This window comes from Lonchura striata, chromosome 11 (genome assembly GCF_046129695.1).
Source record: "Lonchura striata isolate bLonStr1 chromosome 11, bLonStr1.mat, whole genome shotgun sequence".
In the NCBI taxonomy this organism is placed as follows: Eukaryota; Metazoa; Chordata; class Aves; order Passeriformes; family Estrildidae; genus Lonchura; species Lonchura striata.
This window is the reverse complement of record NC_134613.1, coordinates 11,317,665-11,333,334: the sequence shown is the minus strand read 5'-3', so window position 1 is coordinate 11,333,334 and position 15,670 is coordinate 11,317,665. Positions and strand designations below refer to the sequence as shown.

Here is a 15,670-nt window from a genome sequence, read left to right as displayed (position 1 = left end):
TGCATGTTCAGCAGGGTAAATGAAGCTGACCCAAAGACTGAGACAAAAGTTGATAGTGGGTAATACAAGTGAGCTGCAGAAAATGCTTTTCCCCTCCTCATAGCCAGATACATTGCAATGATATATATTTCACTTGATGGACAGGGACTATGTTTGGACCAAGTAAACTTCATAAATTATTGATTTTTAACTAATTGGTGTACATTAAACTCAAGAATATCAGTTTACAGCCAGGTCAAATCTTTGTGCTATGATGTAACTGGTAAGAGTTTTGCCTGATGCTGCACAGAATCTCTTATTTCTTAATAGAGATGTCTACTCTCATTAACCAAACTCTTTATTAAATAAAAGACTAAAAGTAGAAGCATTTTCCTTCTACATGTTCTATATTCCATTCACAGTAAAGTGCCCATTTTCTGCTGCATCTTACTGATCTTTTATTGCAATGAGGCATCTTGGTAATCCAGTAACACTCTGTTAGCTTTGTATTTTCTCTGGAGATTCTGTTCACAATTCCTATCACCTTTAGCATAACCTATAAGGAAGAGAATACAGCTATTATGGCAAAGAGACAGGTCACAGTAGATATATTTTACCCACGCTAATTAAGGATAAGCAAAAGACTGAGCTCCTAAACATTTTTTTTGTACTTCCCTCTCCTTGTTCTTGTATGTTTTGCTAAAGAGATGTGGACCAAGAAATTCTCATAACAGTTCAAGTAGACTGCAAGTTCTCTCAAACAATACATTTTTTGATGGAAATAACCAACACATTTGTAAGGACTGTGTAAACACATATAAACCATAAATTATGTGAGAGGGCAACATATTTTTATTACTGTCAAAATATGAATAGCAATTAGATGCAACAGTATATTAAAAGCTTCCAAGACAGCTGAGTAGCTCACCTAGTCAAGAAGAGTGCTTCGATTAGTAAAAGGCTCTAATTCAAATATGAGGGCAATTTTAGAACAAACTGTTTAGACAACTTTATGCTCAAAACAGCTTAAGGATTGCTGCTCAACTCTCATTTTTAATGTGATAAAAACAAAATCCTCTTTGTGTTTTATTACTCTGTTCAGGTACACCAGGGAAAATAAAATCAAGTTATGTTATCATTATAATTGCACATAACTGTGTGTGTGTACACAAAGAAAAGTAATAGGAATGCAGGAGTAGTCCAGTGTAGCTAAGGCTTCACATGACTTCCTACACTGCCACCATTTGTCTATCAAGTTCTGTGTTTCTGAAGTTTTCCTGTAAGGCTGCATTATTCCCAATTACTCAGTCCCAGGATTCATTTTGACTACCTCTAGTTTGTCCCATTTAAATGATACCTAACAAATACACTGGATTTCATTAAATAACCTGGGAAATGATACTCTGTGCCTTCAGCTTGCTAGCCCCAAGAAGTAGTGAAGTCTTTCCAAGATTAGGTGGAAAGACAAATCTCGCCTGAAAATCTGAGAAACTGGTGCACAAAATTCAGTCCTCATTTCAGGCAGTAAACATACAGGTAATTTAAATACATACAATTTAAAAACTATTAAGCATTCATGTTCCAATTCTACAGCAGTAAAAAAGAAAACAAGGGCTTCAATTGGTTGCTAGAATATCATGACAGATCCATACGAAAAACACAAGAGGCTGTAAGGAACAGACCTGCAGGTGATTTTCCTTTAATCAAAAGGACTAATTCTTAATTACACTATTTATGAGCAAAGGTTACATATGAAGGTTACAATTTCAATACTGTCAGTATGAGACAACTTCCTTCATAAAGAAACCACTTTATTCACAAAAATTTTTGGAGAAAACAGCCCTTTTGACTTAATTGTCTAACACTGAGACTTTAGTGAACTTGAGTATGAAATGCAATTTATTTACATTACATTCATAACATAAGCAACCTAGCAATGCTGCTTAAAAATAGAGAATTGCTTGCTGAAAAGCTACCAGTTTTGATCACAGACTTGATCTTATTTTGGCCTGATTACAGCTCACACATGTAATTTGAGCAGTCCTTAATATGATCATAAATTTGCCCAAACATAAATGCAGATACAGATAAAACATCACAGTTATCTTTCTGGTTGTCAGAAAAAACTCAGCCTTCCCTGATATAATGGTTTCAACAGGAAAGAGCCCCTCAACAAACCCAGCACATTTTTATATCAATAAACACATTAACTTTATAGCACCTTGAAGGCACAACTAAACATTTTCCACTTTTCTTTAATCTGGTGCAAAAACGAAATACCAACTTTACAAGGTTAATTTGGGTCAACGAAATGACTGAGTACAAAATTTTGATTAGCTGTCTTAGAGCTATAACAGTCCAAAACTCAAAGGAACTCTGTGTAGTGTCTGTAAGCTAATATGAAATACCAGTCAACATACTTCCCCTTTTAGGACAGAATTAATTGGGAAAATTAAGAGTCAAAATCCTACATAAAAACAATGCTCAGAGGAGATCATGCCATCCTTCATTGAGGGACTAAGAACTGTCCTTTTGAACTACATTAAAACTGGAATAAACATTTTCTTCAAAGCAAAAATCATTCAATGTAATCATAAAACATACTTACCTTTTTCTTTTATTAAAGGCATATGAAGCATCAAAATATACAGGATACAACTAGACTAAGTAAGTTCACAAGCTGCAAAAACCAACACTAATGAAAACAAAAAGAGAACAATTAGGTATAAATTTGACCACCACAAAAAAAATTTAAATCTAACAAAATTCTGCTGTCACAGCCTATGGTCACAGTCTTTGATGGAGTATTTGTGTATCTAACAGTACAAAAACCTGACTTTTCTGCATGCCAGCATATAAATAACAATGCTTAATGCCTGCAGAAAAGCTTTAAGATCTTTTAAGGTGTTGTAGAATACAAGCATTTTTCAAGATTCTTTACCCTGACATTTAGTTTTTGATTCCTTCTAGAAGTAGCATGACAGAAATGAGATTTAACACATATTGCCCAAGGCTCTTCTCTCTCCCTACCCAAGGAAAAGCAGGTAGCTTTATTATAAAAACTTTCTTCTTTAGAATACATCACCCAATATTTATAATTCAGTATGTGCTACAATTGGATTTTTTTTTTTTTTTGCATTTACTCAGCCATTCCATTTAGAAAATCTGAATTACAGGTGAACCAAAGGTTCTCTCCCAAGCTGCACAAGGCAAACAGACACTGGTTGCACTTGAGGAAAATCCAAATGACTGAATGTTCACAGATCATCATGATGACTGCAGTTTTCTATTAAATGACAATAATGTAAACAGCATACATGTGGGACATGAATTCCTTAAAAATAAGCACAATATAAACAAGCTGGGGTGAGGGGAAAGGGTGATTCTACTATGGACACCAAGAATTAAGTGACTGGTTTTTGGTAAGGCAATGAAAACTACAGGTGAAATGTCTTCTCCAGGACAAAAAGAGAGGTGACACACTAAGACCTACTGATGGCTAGATGGAAAAAAACTTTTACTCAGAAATAACAAATTGAATCATATGCAGTTATGTTCAGTTAACTAAAAATGCATAATGAAAACCTGATCCTCCACAGCAGCTTCTGCCAAAAGTACCAATTCAACTTCACTCTTCTGTGGGAAACTACCCAAATAACATTATAGAAATTTATCATTGTATTTGTGCAGTTCCTTACAGTGTTTATGAGCAAATCTATTACTTCATATAGGAAAAATAGTAACGAGTTTTAGTTTTCCTCCTTCACAAAAATACCATGCCAGTATTTCCATGATATTCCTTCCCTGTATATGAAAAGCTGATGATCTTGCTAGAACAATCAAATTCTTTCACCTCTTCTTTCAGAAGGACTAGAAGATATTTGAGTGGTTTTTGCCTGACATTACTTTTTGCATAAGCATTATCAACATGGTTTGAAACAAATGACATTTTATGTAACAAGCAGCTGAGATGATATGGATATAATTCTGCCAAATACACAGGTGTTTGAGTTCTATTTATCACCTTTTCTCAACACTATGTGGCCAAATCCTTCCAAATTCTTATTAAAATGCTAAATGTTTTAAAAGTTTAAATGCATAATAAAAGACACATGGAAATTTCAAGTATCGCAAATGGTTCCAGCTGAACTTTATCTTTTCTAACACCACATATCAGAGAGTTACCCAAAATATATAATTTGCATGGAAGATCACCAATCAGATTTAAATACTACAGACTTCCCTGGGTTACAACACAGATGCATTCAGAACTCCCTTGGTAACATACCCTTCCAGTTTTGTAGTTGATTACCTCCTTTAAATTGCATAAAATAAAGCTTCACATTGAGTAACCTTGCATGTGTAAAAGCATGAACACATCAGACTGGTTAACCAAACCACTATTTAATGATTTCACTAAAATCTTTAAAGAACAAAGGAATAATGCAACTTATTCTTCTCAGCTTTTTCATGTATTGTGGTATTTGAAATTCTTCAAGAGGCAGATCTCAAAGAGCTGTGAATACATAAACTGTTCCACTTTTCTTTTTTAGAAGTCTTCTACAAGTGCATGGATGACAACGAAGATGCAGTCCAAAATTAAAATTATACTTCTCTCTAGAGCTTGAAGGAACTTCTGAGGCTGTTGAGATCTGGTTTATTTAGAGGTCCCAGTAGTAAGCTGGATGGTCTCTAGATTTTAATACTGTTAGACTCACTTAGCAGCTGAGTTTGGTGAACTTAAGAGGACAATGCAAACTTCAGTTGCAGGCTGATGGGCCAGAAAAATATCTGTATAGTCTGCAAAGGTTAGCACATCGTATCACAATACACAGGTACAAAAAAAAATTTATGCATAGGCACTTGCTCAATTCTAAAATAAAACAAATGAACAGACCACCCAAAACCTAATGAAAATCCCCAATAAACCATAGTTCTAAAAATCACAAAAATGAAGTTACTTATTTTTTAGGAACTGTCACTAAATCTTTTTAAAAAGCAGGAGAAGGCTATGCCCAAAGTTTCAAGTTGAGCATAAAATCATACACAAAGACAAATTTTTGTTGCAAATATTTACTCAAAAAGTAATAATTTACAGCAGTACTTTAACAGCTGTTCAAAACATTTAACATTCATTAAAAACAAAACTGTAAGTCAAAAGCACATTCTGAATGTTTCAAATGGAGCAATAAAATCAAAGGAGCAAGCTACTGTTAATCATATGCATTCCTAAATCTAGCTAACTAGAAGACAAAAATAACCCCCAAAACCAAAAAAACAAAGCAAAACCAGCAGCCATCTTTCTGTACATAACTTAGACAAAAGTCCTGAAATTGAACTGTACAATTCTACTTTATATGCCCTTGTGTCCTAGTTGTAAGTTAGCCAGTAGCAGCTGCAAAATGGCAAAAATGCATGCCAGGTGGTTTTCCCAGTTTGGAGTTTTCATTATTTTTGCTTAAAACCATTTTACATCAAACCATACTTTGGTGTGACTTACAGACCATTCCTATGGGTCTATAGCTAAGAGTAATTAAACCAATGGTAAAAGCCTAACAGCTACAGTACTTTCAGCATTATGTCCTACTTTGTACACCTATGTTCAGTATTTCTGCACAGCCTGCACAGTGAAAACCCCACACATATATTTTTTATTGTAATAATTTCACTTTCACTGAAAGTTTATTAAGGTAAGTTTACAGCCTGGCAGAATTACACCTGTACAGAGGTGCATGAATTCATATACTTCTGTTTACGTGCTTTTACAGACAGGAATGTGACACCAAGTTCCAAGGTTTATATTTACCTAAACTATCAGTAGACCAATAACCTCCATTATAAGTGTGCTCCATATCAGCATCAGAAGTTAATTCCTACTCAATCCCCAGTTCAATAATATTCACACTAAAGAATTTAGAAAAATACTTTCTGGGCGAACAAATCACCTTATCCTGGGCTAACTATAAAAAAATTAGAATTTATACCTCTTTTCAAGTAGCAATCTAATAATATATCACATCCAAGAGACAGGAAGATATATTTTAACATGTTACCTTTTTGAAGCTTAATGAATTCAGTCATACATACACATACATGCTACCTCCATATGCAAACTTCCCTTTGGTGTCTCTTTCTCTTCTCCTCCCTCTTAACATTTTTTAAGTCTTTAGCATCCATGAGCACACTCATCAGGTGTTCTTACCATAGTTTAAAACAAACAAAAAAAAATTAACACAGTTTCAGCTTGCTTCATTCTCATCTGTCTTGTTTGCAGTTTCCATTCTGCTGGGATTGCTTTCTCTAGAAGTCTCATCTGTTTGTTCAGCGAGCTGTCCTGCTTTCTTTGATGACGATGCGACATTACCTTTCTGGAGAATTTCAGTAGCTTCATGCTCTAGTACTTCTGATGGAGTTAAAGGCTCCAAATGAATACTGCCTTGTTCACTTATGTCTGAACTAACAGATTCAGGTTCATCCCTCTTTCTGAGGAACTGCTCAAAGCTGACATCTTCACCCAGTGTCAGCTTTAAGTCCCTCACATTCTTGGCTGAAAGTGCAGTTTCATCCCAGGTACGCACTTTAGTCTGCTCATTCAGGACAATGTCACCTGAACTTTGGCACATTTTCATCTCGCTTTCATCATGAATACATTTCTGTTTGTCATTTAATAACTGTTCACTATTAGCTGAATCACAGTATGCTCTTTTCTCATGTAAAGAATTCTTTGAGCTGTTGCCAGGGAGTTCCAAACTACAAACATTTTCTGTATTTGACAGTGATGAGTCTTCCCTCTTTTCAACAGATGCAACTTTTTTTGTTTGATTTCTACTGCATTCTTTTGTTTCATCTGAAGAGTTGTGCTCTTGTTTGCTGAAAAAAAACAAAACAACTTATTTTTAGATATGATTTTTATAATTTTATGTTATAAATGAAATAAACCAATGCCTGGATATACTCTGCAAAGTACACTAAGAGAGGTATTGAAGATTTCCTCTTTGGGATTTGTCATGAGGCTTCATAGGAAGAAAGGCAGAATTTAACTAACAGCTGCATTTTTCTCATCTATTACAAACTCAACTTTGTATTTAGCAGTCAATTAATATTCCAATTCTTGTATTTCAGCTCAAGAAAGAAAGATTGCCTTCGTGTGGCACATGTAATTTCCCAAAATAACACCTGTAGTTCCTCTACCTGCAAGCCTCTTTGACACAGATGCAGATTAAATTGCTTTTTACTTTTATACCAGTAATTGACTCTGCAATACTCATGAGAATAAAGCTAACAGCTGGAAATCGAAATTAACAAATCCAAAATTTATTTGAGCAATCACATCTGGATTCACTGAAAAAGTAAATCTGTGAAGCAGCATTTTCAGTCACCTTTCAGAGTAAAACTGTGTGTTTATAAAGAGGAAGCACAGAAATAGAGAAGTTCAATTTTTTTCTATAAAGATTAAATCTGGTAAAAGTTTAATACAATTTTTAATCATTCTCAAGTTTTTCAGAATGATAAGCAGATTGAATTACCTAAAATGATGATGGTGACAGACAAAAGAAAGTGTGGGGGAGAGGAAAGAAAAAGCTGGAAGAAAAAGAATTTATCTGATTTCAGATATAAATTCTATATACAAAGTGAAATTAAGTGCAAATTCTCTCAAATGAACTTTTTAAATTTAAATGGAAAGTAACAATCTGAACAGTAACATGCAGGAAAAAAAGCTGTGAGAAACAACAATCGCACCACTTCGCTTATTAATCAAAATGCCTTTTTATTTTTTCAAATACTTTTAAACACTTTTTGGCTAAAGTTTTTTGACTCAAATTCTGTAAGCCACACACAGTTCAGAACTCTTAAAAGGAAGAACCAACTCCTTGCTACATGTCTTCTCGTATCTTTTCAAGCTGAAAACCTACATATGTTCTACTCATCCTTTAAATTGAATTTAAACTAATTTAAAACAATTCCAGTGATTCACTTATATGATAAATGATACTGAGTTCTACAGAAAATGGCTCTTCTGGAAAAGGAGCTACAACCATTCAGAAATCTGTTTTCAAGTTTTACTTTTATTCAAGTAAAGTAATAAAAGAATATGCCATTTCCTACTTCTACTCTAGGTCAGAGGAATAATTTGAGTAGGACCAAAAAACTGTTGGGATATCCTTCAGTGGTGAAATTTTGGTGGTCACTGAAGTAGTCATAGGAATCTTTTAATCCTGTTACACTAACTTTCCATTTATTATAAGGAACCAACTCAAGAGCTAGGCCAAACTCTTTACCAAATTACAACCTGTATTTGCTACTTTTGTCAAACAAATGTTTGGGTTTGGGGGTTTTTCCTCATTTAGTGGAGTAGCTAAAGAATAGATGACATACTTGAATACACAATTACGTATCCAAGTTCTCTCTCAAACATCTAGAAAGAAAATGGCAAAAAAGGTAATATTGGAAGGAAAACTCAAGACTAAGTTCCAGTATAAAAGCCAATGCTCAGAAGCACCCATCAGCTGAAGCTGACATAACCAGTTTGCCATAACTGTTCCAAATTTCTTCATCTATTCCAGAGAAACACTTCAATTATACAGACCCATATAAACACTAGTTCAATATTTACAACTGTTTTCATATGAAAATCTAGTCATCTCTTCATGAACTAGTGCATACACATATGACCTTTAGCTGCTATTTTTCAACAAGCAGCTTGAGGGCAAGATGAGCTGCACAGCTAACAGGCACAATATTGTGCTTTATGTGGGAAGTTTATAAGCAAAAACAAAACAAAAAAAAAGTTTTAAATAAAGGGATGACTAATAACTAATTATCCCACAAACAGCAGTGTTTCCACACTGAAAAACCCAGATGGATTATATACATGTGCATACACAGAGACAAGATTCACATCAAGAAACTCCTCAAAGAACAAATATGCCCATAACATATAAAACAGATTGATTACAATCTTTTTCACCTTCTAGTAACCAAAATCTCAGCTTCATCCACCCAGCCCCCTTTTCTCATTCATTTTTGCCAAAACACAGAACGGGAGGAACAAGTGGTAGGGGAAGAAAATAAACATATACACACATATTGTTGTGCAACAATCACATCCCAAAAACAATTATCCACAAACAACAATGATCTTTCAGCTCACTAAGCACATCAATAAGTTCCTTTAGATAGGACAGTTCTCCAAAGAAATAATTTCCCTCTGCAATGAACTGCAGATGAATCAGCAGACCATAGTGATTGTGATAATCTAAAATACCACACTAAAAGAAAAATCATACAAGATAGTGAGCATTCTTTTATTCTAATTCTACCCAAGGAATGATCTCCTCACCTGAAAGGCCTTTTAAATCATGACTGAAGTAATTTAAGATCTGAAATGGTAAATTAAGTGCATAAAGCTACCTGACAAAAACAATCCCCAATATAAATTCAGTTTTCTTTCATTTGTCTTCCATAGCCCAAACACCCAGAACAGAGCTGTAGTTTACTTTAGGACAACTGTAAAACATTGCAGCTGACCTCCAACTACTATCTGGAGGGGATGATTCCTGCAAAATACCTTTACAGGCACCTCCATACATTAGATGAGCTATAAATTATTTAAATTTATTGACTTTGAAAACCACATTAATTAAACAGCTTATCACAACATCACCAAAATTGATTTTCTGTGTTTCTGTAAGAAAATGTTATCACAGAGATAGTAGGAAGTATCTCCTACAAACTTGTTAAGTCATCAGTTCTAACAAAATCTAACCTTTCAAAGGTTTCTTACAGAAAAAAAAGAAAAAGCAAACAAGCCCCTCAAAACTGCTTATGCCTAAAACTTCTTTGTTGATGTTGCATTAAAGGCAAATTTAATCTGCTGAAGTATGGTGCTACCTCTATTATATTTAGATAATGTTATTAATCATAAATTAAATTATTCACAACCTCAGCAAATCTTAATGGTTGACATAAAAAACAGCTTTACCACGTAAATTTTATGAAAACTGTATACTAATATTAGATTGATCAACCACATGTATATTCCTAAATCCAAAAAAGCAGTCTAACCCCAGACCTTTTAAAGAATTTAAGCACATAGTATCAGCACACCATGAATACTTTCTAACATTAATGTTCTAGCAGCTAACTAGCATCTTAAACGGTAGCATAAACAATCACATATTATTATTTATTATATCTTAATATGCAACATTAGATGGCAAAAATATCTACAAAAAAGGACTGGTTTCAGTACCACTGTAAAAATACTCTTCTAATTAACAGCCAAATAATCAGGATGAATCAAACGAGAACATACTTTTTTTGGGCCAGGAATTCAAATACTCTGAAGTATGGAATCATGAGTAGCCACATCAGTATAAGATGATGCAACACCAAATATTTAGCTTTACTTCTTTAATGATTTATATGCAAGAACTTAAACATATTAGAAATAACCATGTGTCATAAAACAGTCATTCCTGTTAGACTCACTTAGACATGAATAGTTCAGGTACTGCATATCCAAGAACAAAACATACTGTTTTTCTTGTCTCGATAAAGTTTTGCCACTAAATGTAATGTGTGTGAATTTGATCTAATATCTATAGATTATTTAAAATCTATTACAAATGTTATTTTACATTACCAAATTTGAGAAATTTTTGTGTTCATGTTTTATACCTTACAGAGTAGATTCCAACTGGCTCATTTATGTTGGTTTGGAAATGAGGAGAGTTCATTACATTTCATTATAACCACATCTTTTTTATTATGGTTTACTTTGGATTCATGACATATACTCTCTACCTTAATTTTATTTATGTATAGCTTTTGATAAAACAGTTCCTTCTAATTTGTGATGTTCCCAACATTTTTATAATACAAGCAATCTTAAATCCCATAGATCTCAAACACCAACAAAGGCAATACTTTCTCACATCTGTGAAGTCACAGTGCTTCTGAAAAGAACATTATGAAAATAAACCAAAGATTGTGACTACCTCCAGTAAGTACAGCCTGCTGGTCCAACAGTTTTGAGCAACTCTGAAACCTTCCTAGAACTCTACAAGAATTCTTCATTCTGCATTAATTTCTAGTTAAGAACAATGAAAAAATGCCCTTTAACTGTCAATCCTCTAAAAAAGTTGTGCATAAAAAAGGAGCAGCTGAGCACATAATTTCACCTTGAGATAGTAAACAGAATGGATCAGCCATAAAACCAGAGACTCAGCAAAATCAAGGAAGAACATTGATTTAGACACCTTGAAGTCTACATTCAGTTTGATCTGAAACTTTTAAGAGACACCTAGAAGTAATAGAAAAGATCTGGACTCAGTAACAAAACCTAGACTCTAAAATGCAGTTAAGTACAAATAGGAATATTCCCATTTCTGAATGCAGTTAAGTACAAATAGGAATATTCCCATTTCTGAAATTCAGTCTCATTGCTTGTCCTGCTCTCACACAATAAAACTGTATATATTTGCACATACATACAAAGCTCAAATCAGGAGCCACTGTCTTCCCAGCAATCTCTCATGTTTTCTCAAAATCAACGCTCACTGGGTAAGCAGAACAAACTCAGATGGAATCTTTATCAAACATTTCTTTTTTGTCCACACCTAACCAAAAGTAATTTCTTCTGGGATGACTGTAGCTTCAAGAATTTCTAGAAATCAACTTTAAATGGCTCAGTATATCTTCCAGACACTCAACTGAATCATACACAGCATTAAAAATTTTAAATTTATTTGCACCCAAAAGAATGGAAAGGTCATTGGGTTTGGGATTTTTTGGTTTTGTTTTTTTTTAATTAATCCCACCTTCTTGCAAAAATTCCCTATTTTGAAAGATGTAACTTTAAATGCCACACAGTTACATTCAACAGAATAACACAAACAAACATTCACTTTGTTTGTACAACTTTTCTAACAAAGATAAGACAAACTGGCTAGTCAGGCAGTGACACTCAATGTCCTAAAAATAAAAAAAGAGGTTAAGCCACATACAAATGAAATCTTAATTCTTTGACCATAAAATTCTTTGACTGGTTATATCATGCATATTCATGCTCTGCCCTTGCAGATATGGTCCAATATGTTGCATTATTCATGTAAATTGTTGGGATCATAAGATATTTAATACTAAATCAGGCAGGTTTATTTTAATGATTTAGAAGTGCTTTTATGAGTTTGCCACATGAGTAACTTTTTCAAGATTTTCACACAGATGGAAACAGGATGTCACAAGGCCAATTGATTCTACATGAACCATTTCCACAAATCTCTGAGATCTCTAAGTACCCTAATAAGTGTTTAAAATGCAAGCTTGAAACTTAAATTTCTGTAGCAGAGCTGCAAAAGAACTGAAGGACAATATTCCAAATAAGCATTTAAAAGACGTAGACTTCACATAACTTCAAATCCAAGTGTCTATCTAGTGTCGCCTCTGGGAAATACTTAGAGAATGTTTCTGAAAGCCTGCAAAAACCTGCAATCACATTCCATTCTTCTTGTTGTCAGAAACCTGAATAAAAGTGAAATATGAATTCAACTTCCTCTGAAATGAACAGCATGCTCACAATGAAAACACAAACCCACTATGCTTTTTTGAATGCTGCTGTGTCAAAACAGAATTAAGTCCTGCAAGAAAAACCTGTAGTAGGTAAGTGATGCTTGAAGCTGAACAGCAGCATTCAAGATGGAACACAGAAGGAAAAACGGTAGCAAAAATAGCAAGACTTTAGAGTATTGAATAAGTGTGAAGATGCTTAGTCACAAAATATGTGGAAGAGACAATGGATGACAGGATCCTTTTCATTATTAGCAACAGTAAACAGCTGCAGAAGCTCACTATCACCAGACTTGTGACTGAGTACTAAAAGTCAAGAGGACAAAAAAACTGGTCAAAATGAATTAATCTCAAATAATTCAATTATTCAGGAAAAGTAAGTGCTGCAAATCAAGAACAGCTTGCATTCACCAAAACTGAACTCTCACAACTAGGAAGTTATATCAGTGACAGATTCCAAAGTGAGGTAAGCTTTATCTATTATACTGTTTTCAGGCTAGGAAATGAGAGATTCAACCAAAACATATCCACTGTAAACAGGAGGCTGAGTTTGGAGGAACATTACAAGTTCATCATGGCAAAAGCAAAGCTCATCAAATATCCTGATGGATAAACTTGCCATAGATAATCTAGAACTGAAGACTAAATCAGAAGCAGTAAAATCAAAAGCAGCAAATGTCCCAGCAGCTTGAATAGAGCACCCTTGAAGATGAGAGATGACACCAAAAGAAGAAGGTGTGAAATCAACTGGAACTGTAGCTACTCCACCCTCAGAATCAAGGCTCAATAAATGTATGTACTTCCATTACATGCTTTCCACCTCTCACAGTATTCTGGCATAAAAAGAAGCGTACCTACCAGAGAGCAAAGCAGCTATTAAATTCTTTCGGCCAAGACTCAGTTTATGTAGTTACATGCAACAGAAGACATTCAAATCATATTTTGCCACTATGTATCATAAAGTCACTGGCACAAAAAAATGTAACTTACTTGAATGTTAAGTAGATCAGGACTTGTATGCTTTAGTGAACACCCAAAAAACGACAAAGCCTTTTAGTTTCAAAAGGTGGGATCAAGTTCAGAACAAAATGGGCTTTGACATCAGCCCATATACATCACCATTTACTCGCTACTCTAGCTTGGGATAATACTGATAGACTGGAGCAAGGAAGAAATGCTGCACATGAGCAGCAAAGGAACACTGCATCATGTAAGTGACACTCCTGGTAAGCCTCTCTTCAACAGAGTACAGCCCCCAAAAAGCTGCCAATCAATGCTGTAAAGCAGAGAACATTATCAAAAAGGGCCTTTGACTACAATATTGAGAGAAAAGACCAGACCTGCTGTCTAAAAGATGCAAGAAGAGAATACCACAGCTTCAGTGCATGAAGAAAAAAGAAAAGGTCTGGTCAGATCCTTGTTTGCTTACATACCAAAATAATCCCAAGCTGGACTGGGTTCAATTTTCTGGTCCACAATGATGTATCAGTGAGCCAAGGCAGTATAGGATACCTGCTCACTTTCAACTGCCCTGCAACAAAAATGTCTGCTGTCAGTTCATTTAAAAATATGTTAATTGTTGTGCAAAGCAGAGAGTTGAGCAATTAGAAGAATACTTGCATAGTTATTAAATCTTACTTCCTCAGCACAAGGTGGATCACCAAATAAACAAGAAGACTTATGTAGAGCAAAAACTTAAAAAACAAATTCTGCTGGAACATCCCCAGCTAGGTTATCTGTATTACTAATGGCAGGATTCTGGTCCAAAGACAGGCTCTGTAACAGTACACAGAGTTCATGGAACATGTCTGATCATTAGCAATAAAGATGAGTTTTAAAATGCATACAGACAATCCAATATATATTAAAAGACACCAAAAGATACCATCTCAGAGACGCAAGAGAAGATCCAAAAGTGTTCAAGATCGTAATTGAGTCATTATTTCCAATGATGAAGTGATTCTGAAGAGTCCCATAAACAAGTCATTGAATTATAGGCCAAAGAATTGGAAGAAACATTCAGAGATGATTGAGAAACTATACAGCAGAAGTTATGAATATTACCTGCAAGTTCCTCTTCTTCCAAAGAAACCAATGAGTAACACTAAGAACCAGCCCACAAAAAGATGAACATTTTTTCTGTACTCTGTACAGCAAATTATCAATTAAAGGATCTGCTACAGAATACTCATACTCTTCAGTTTAGTAATGATATATTCTTGTCCAAAGTATGAGAGAACTCGCATATAGAACAGGACAAGATTCACTGAAATTAATGAAGTCTATAAGCCTGATAGTTTCAAAAAACACCATCAAGGATTTTCTGTCACTTCTTGTGGTACCAGTAACTAATTTTATGTCAGCATCAAAACTCTCAAAAATAATGGCTATCTGCATCAGTCCTACTCTAACATCTTGCAGAAACAAACCTGCATATACTCTTGACTTTACTTCAAATCTTTTCCGTGCTCATCCATCTGCTTCTGAGTAGTACACATATACCCATATATCCAACATTCTTACATATTTCCATGTCTCTGTAATGTATTCAAGACAGCAAGATCCTTTTGCAGTACTGACAATAGCCTGCCACAGCTGTATTAGTGTATAAGCTGTACATCTTCAGCCACCACTCAACCTATCTATAACCTTTCCTTCCCTAAACTTCAGCAGACATTAATTCCCAACACCTAAGGCAGCTCAAAATACAAAAGCTAACATTTCCACAAGTATCATAGCTCAACACTTCATTTTGTCATTGTTCAAGTTTCACTGAAAGCTTAACTACTAGAGGACTCCCTCTTACTAGCCACTTTCTGGAGACTAAGAAAGAAAATACTTAATAAATATTAAATAATCTATGTGGGGTATCTCCAAAACTCAGTGAAAGCTGATTTATGCTTAGAGGCGTAAGAACTTATCACTCTGTTAGAAGTTTTAGAATCCTGCTAAAGGCTAGATGGGTTATCAGGGTTAAACCATTTTCTTCTATCTCTTAAAATATTTCTTCGCAGTCTGACATTTTTGATTCTGTATTCTGAAATGGTATGAAGAAAACACAAATGTTTGAATTAACTGACACACCTCTAAATCTTGAAGTAAGGTATAAACAGGCTGATAA

General features: G+C 34.5%; 1 protein-coding gene across 8 annotated transcripts in view; it reads right to left on the bottom strand.

The window, feature by feature from the left end:
• Positions 1-1,662: 1,662 nt before the first annotated feature.
• ZNF280D (zinc finger protein 280D) overlaps positions 1,663-15,670 on the bottom strand; it is a 46,948-nt gene continuing 32,940 nt past the window's right edge. For 7 of the 8 annotated variants that reach the window (XM_021546309.2, XM_021546308.2, XM_021546307.2 and 4 more), the window contains one exon: positions 1,663-6,849. In XM_021546309.2, the coding sequence (XP_021401984.2) occupies positions 6,219-6,849 (631 nt within the window). In that variant the 3' untranslated portion in view covers positions 1,663-6,218. Of the gene's footprint in view, positions 6,850-13,982; positions 14,081-15,670 lie in introns of all 8 variants that reach the window. The other variant, XR_002466890.3, reaches the window with a different exon arrangement.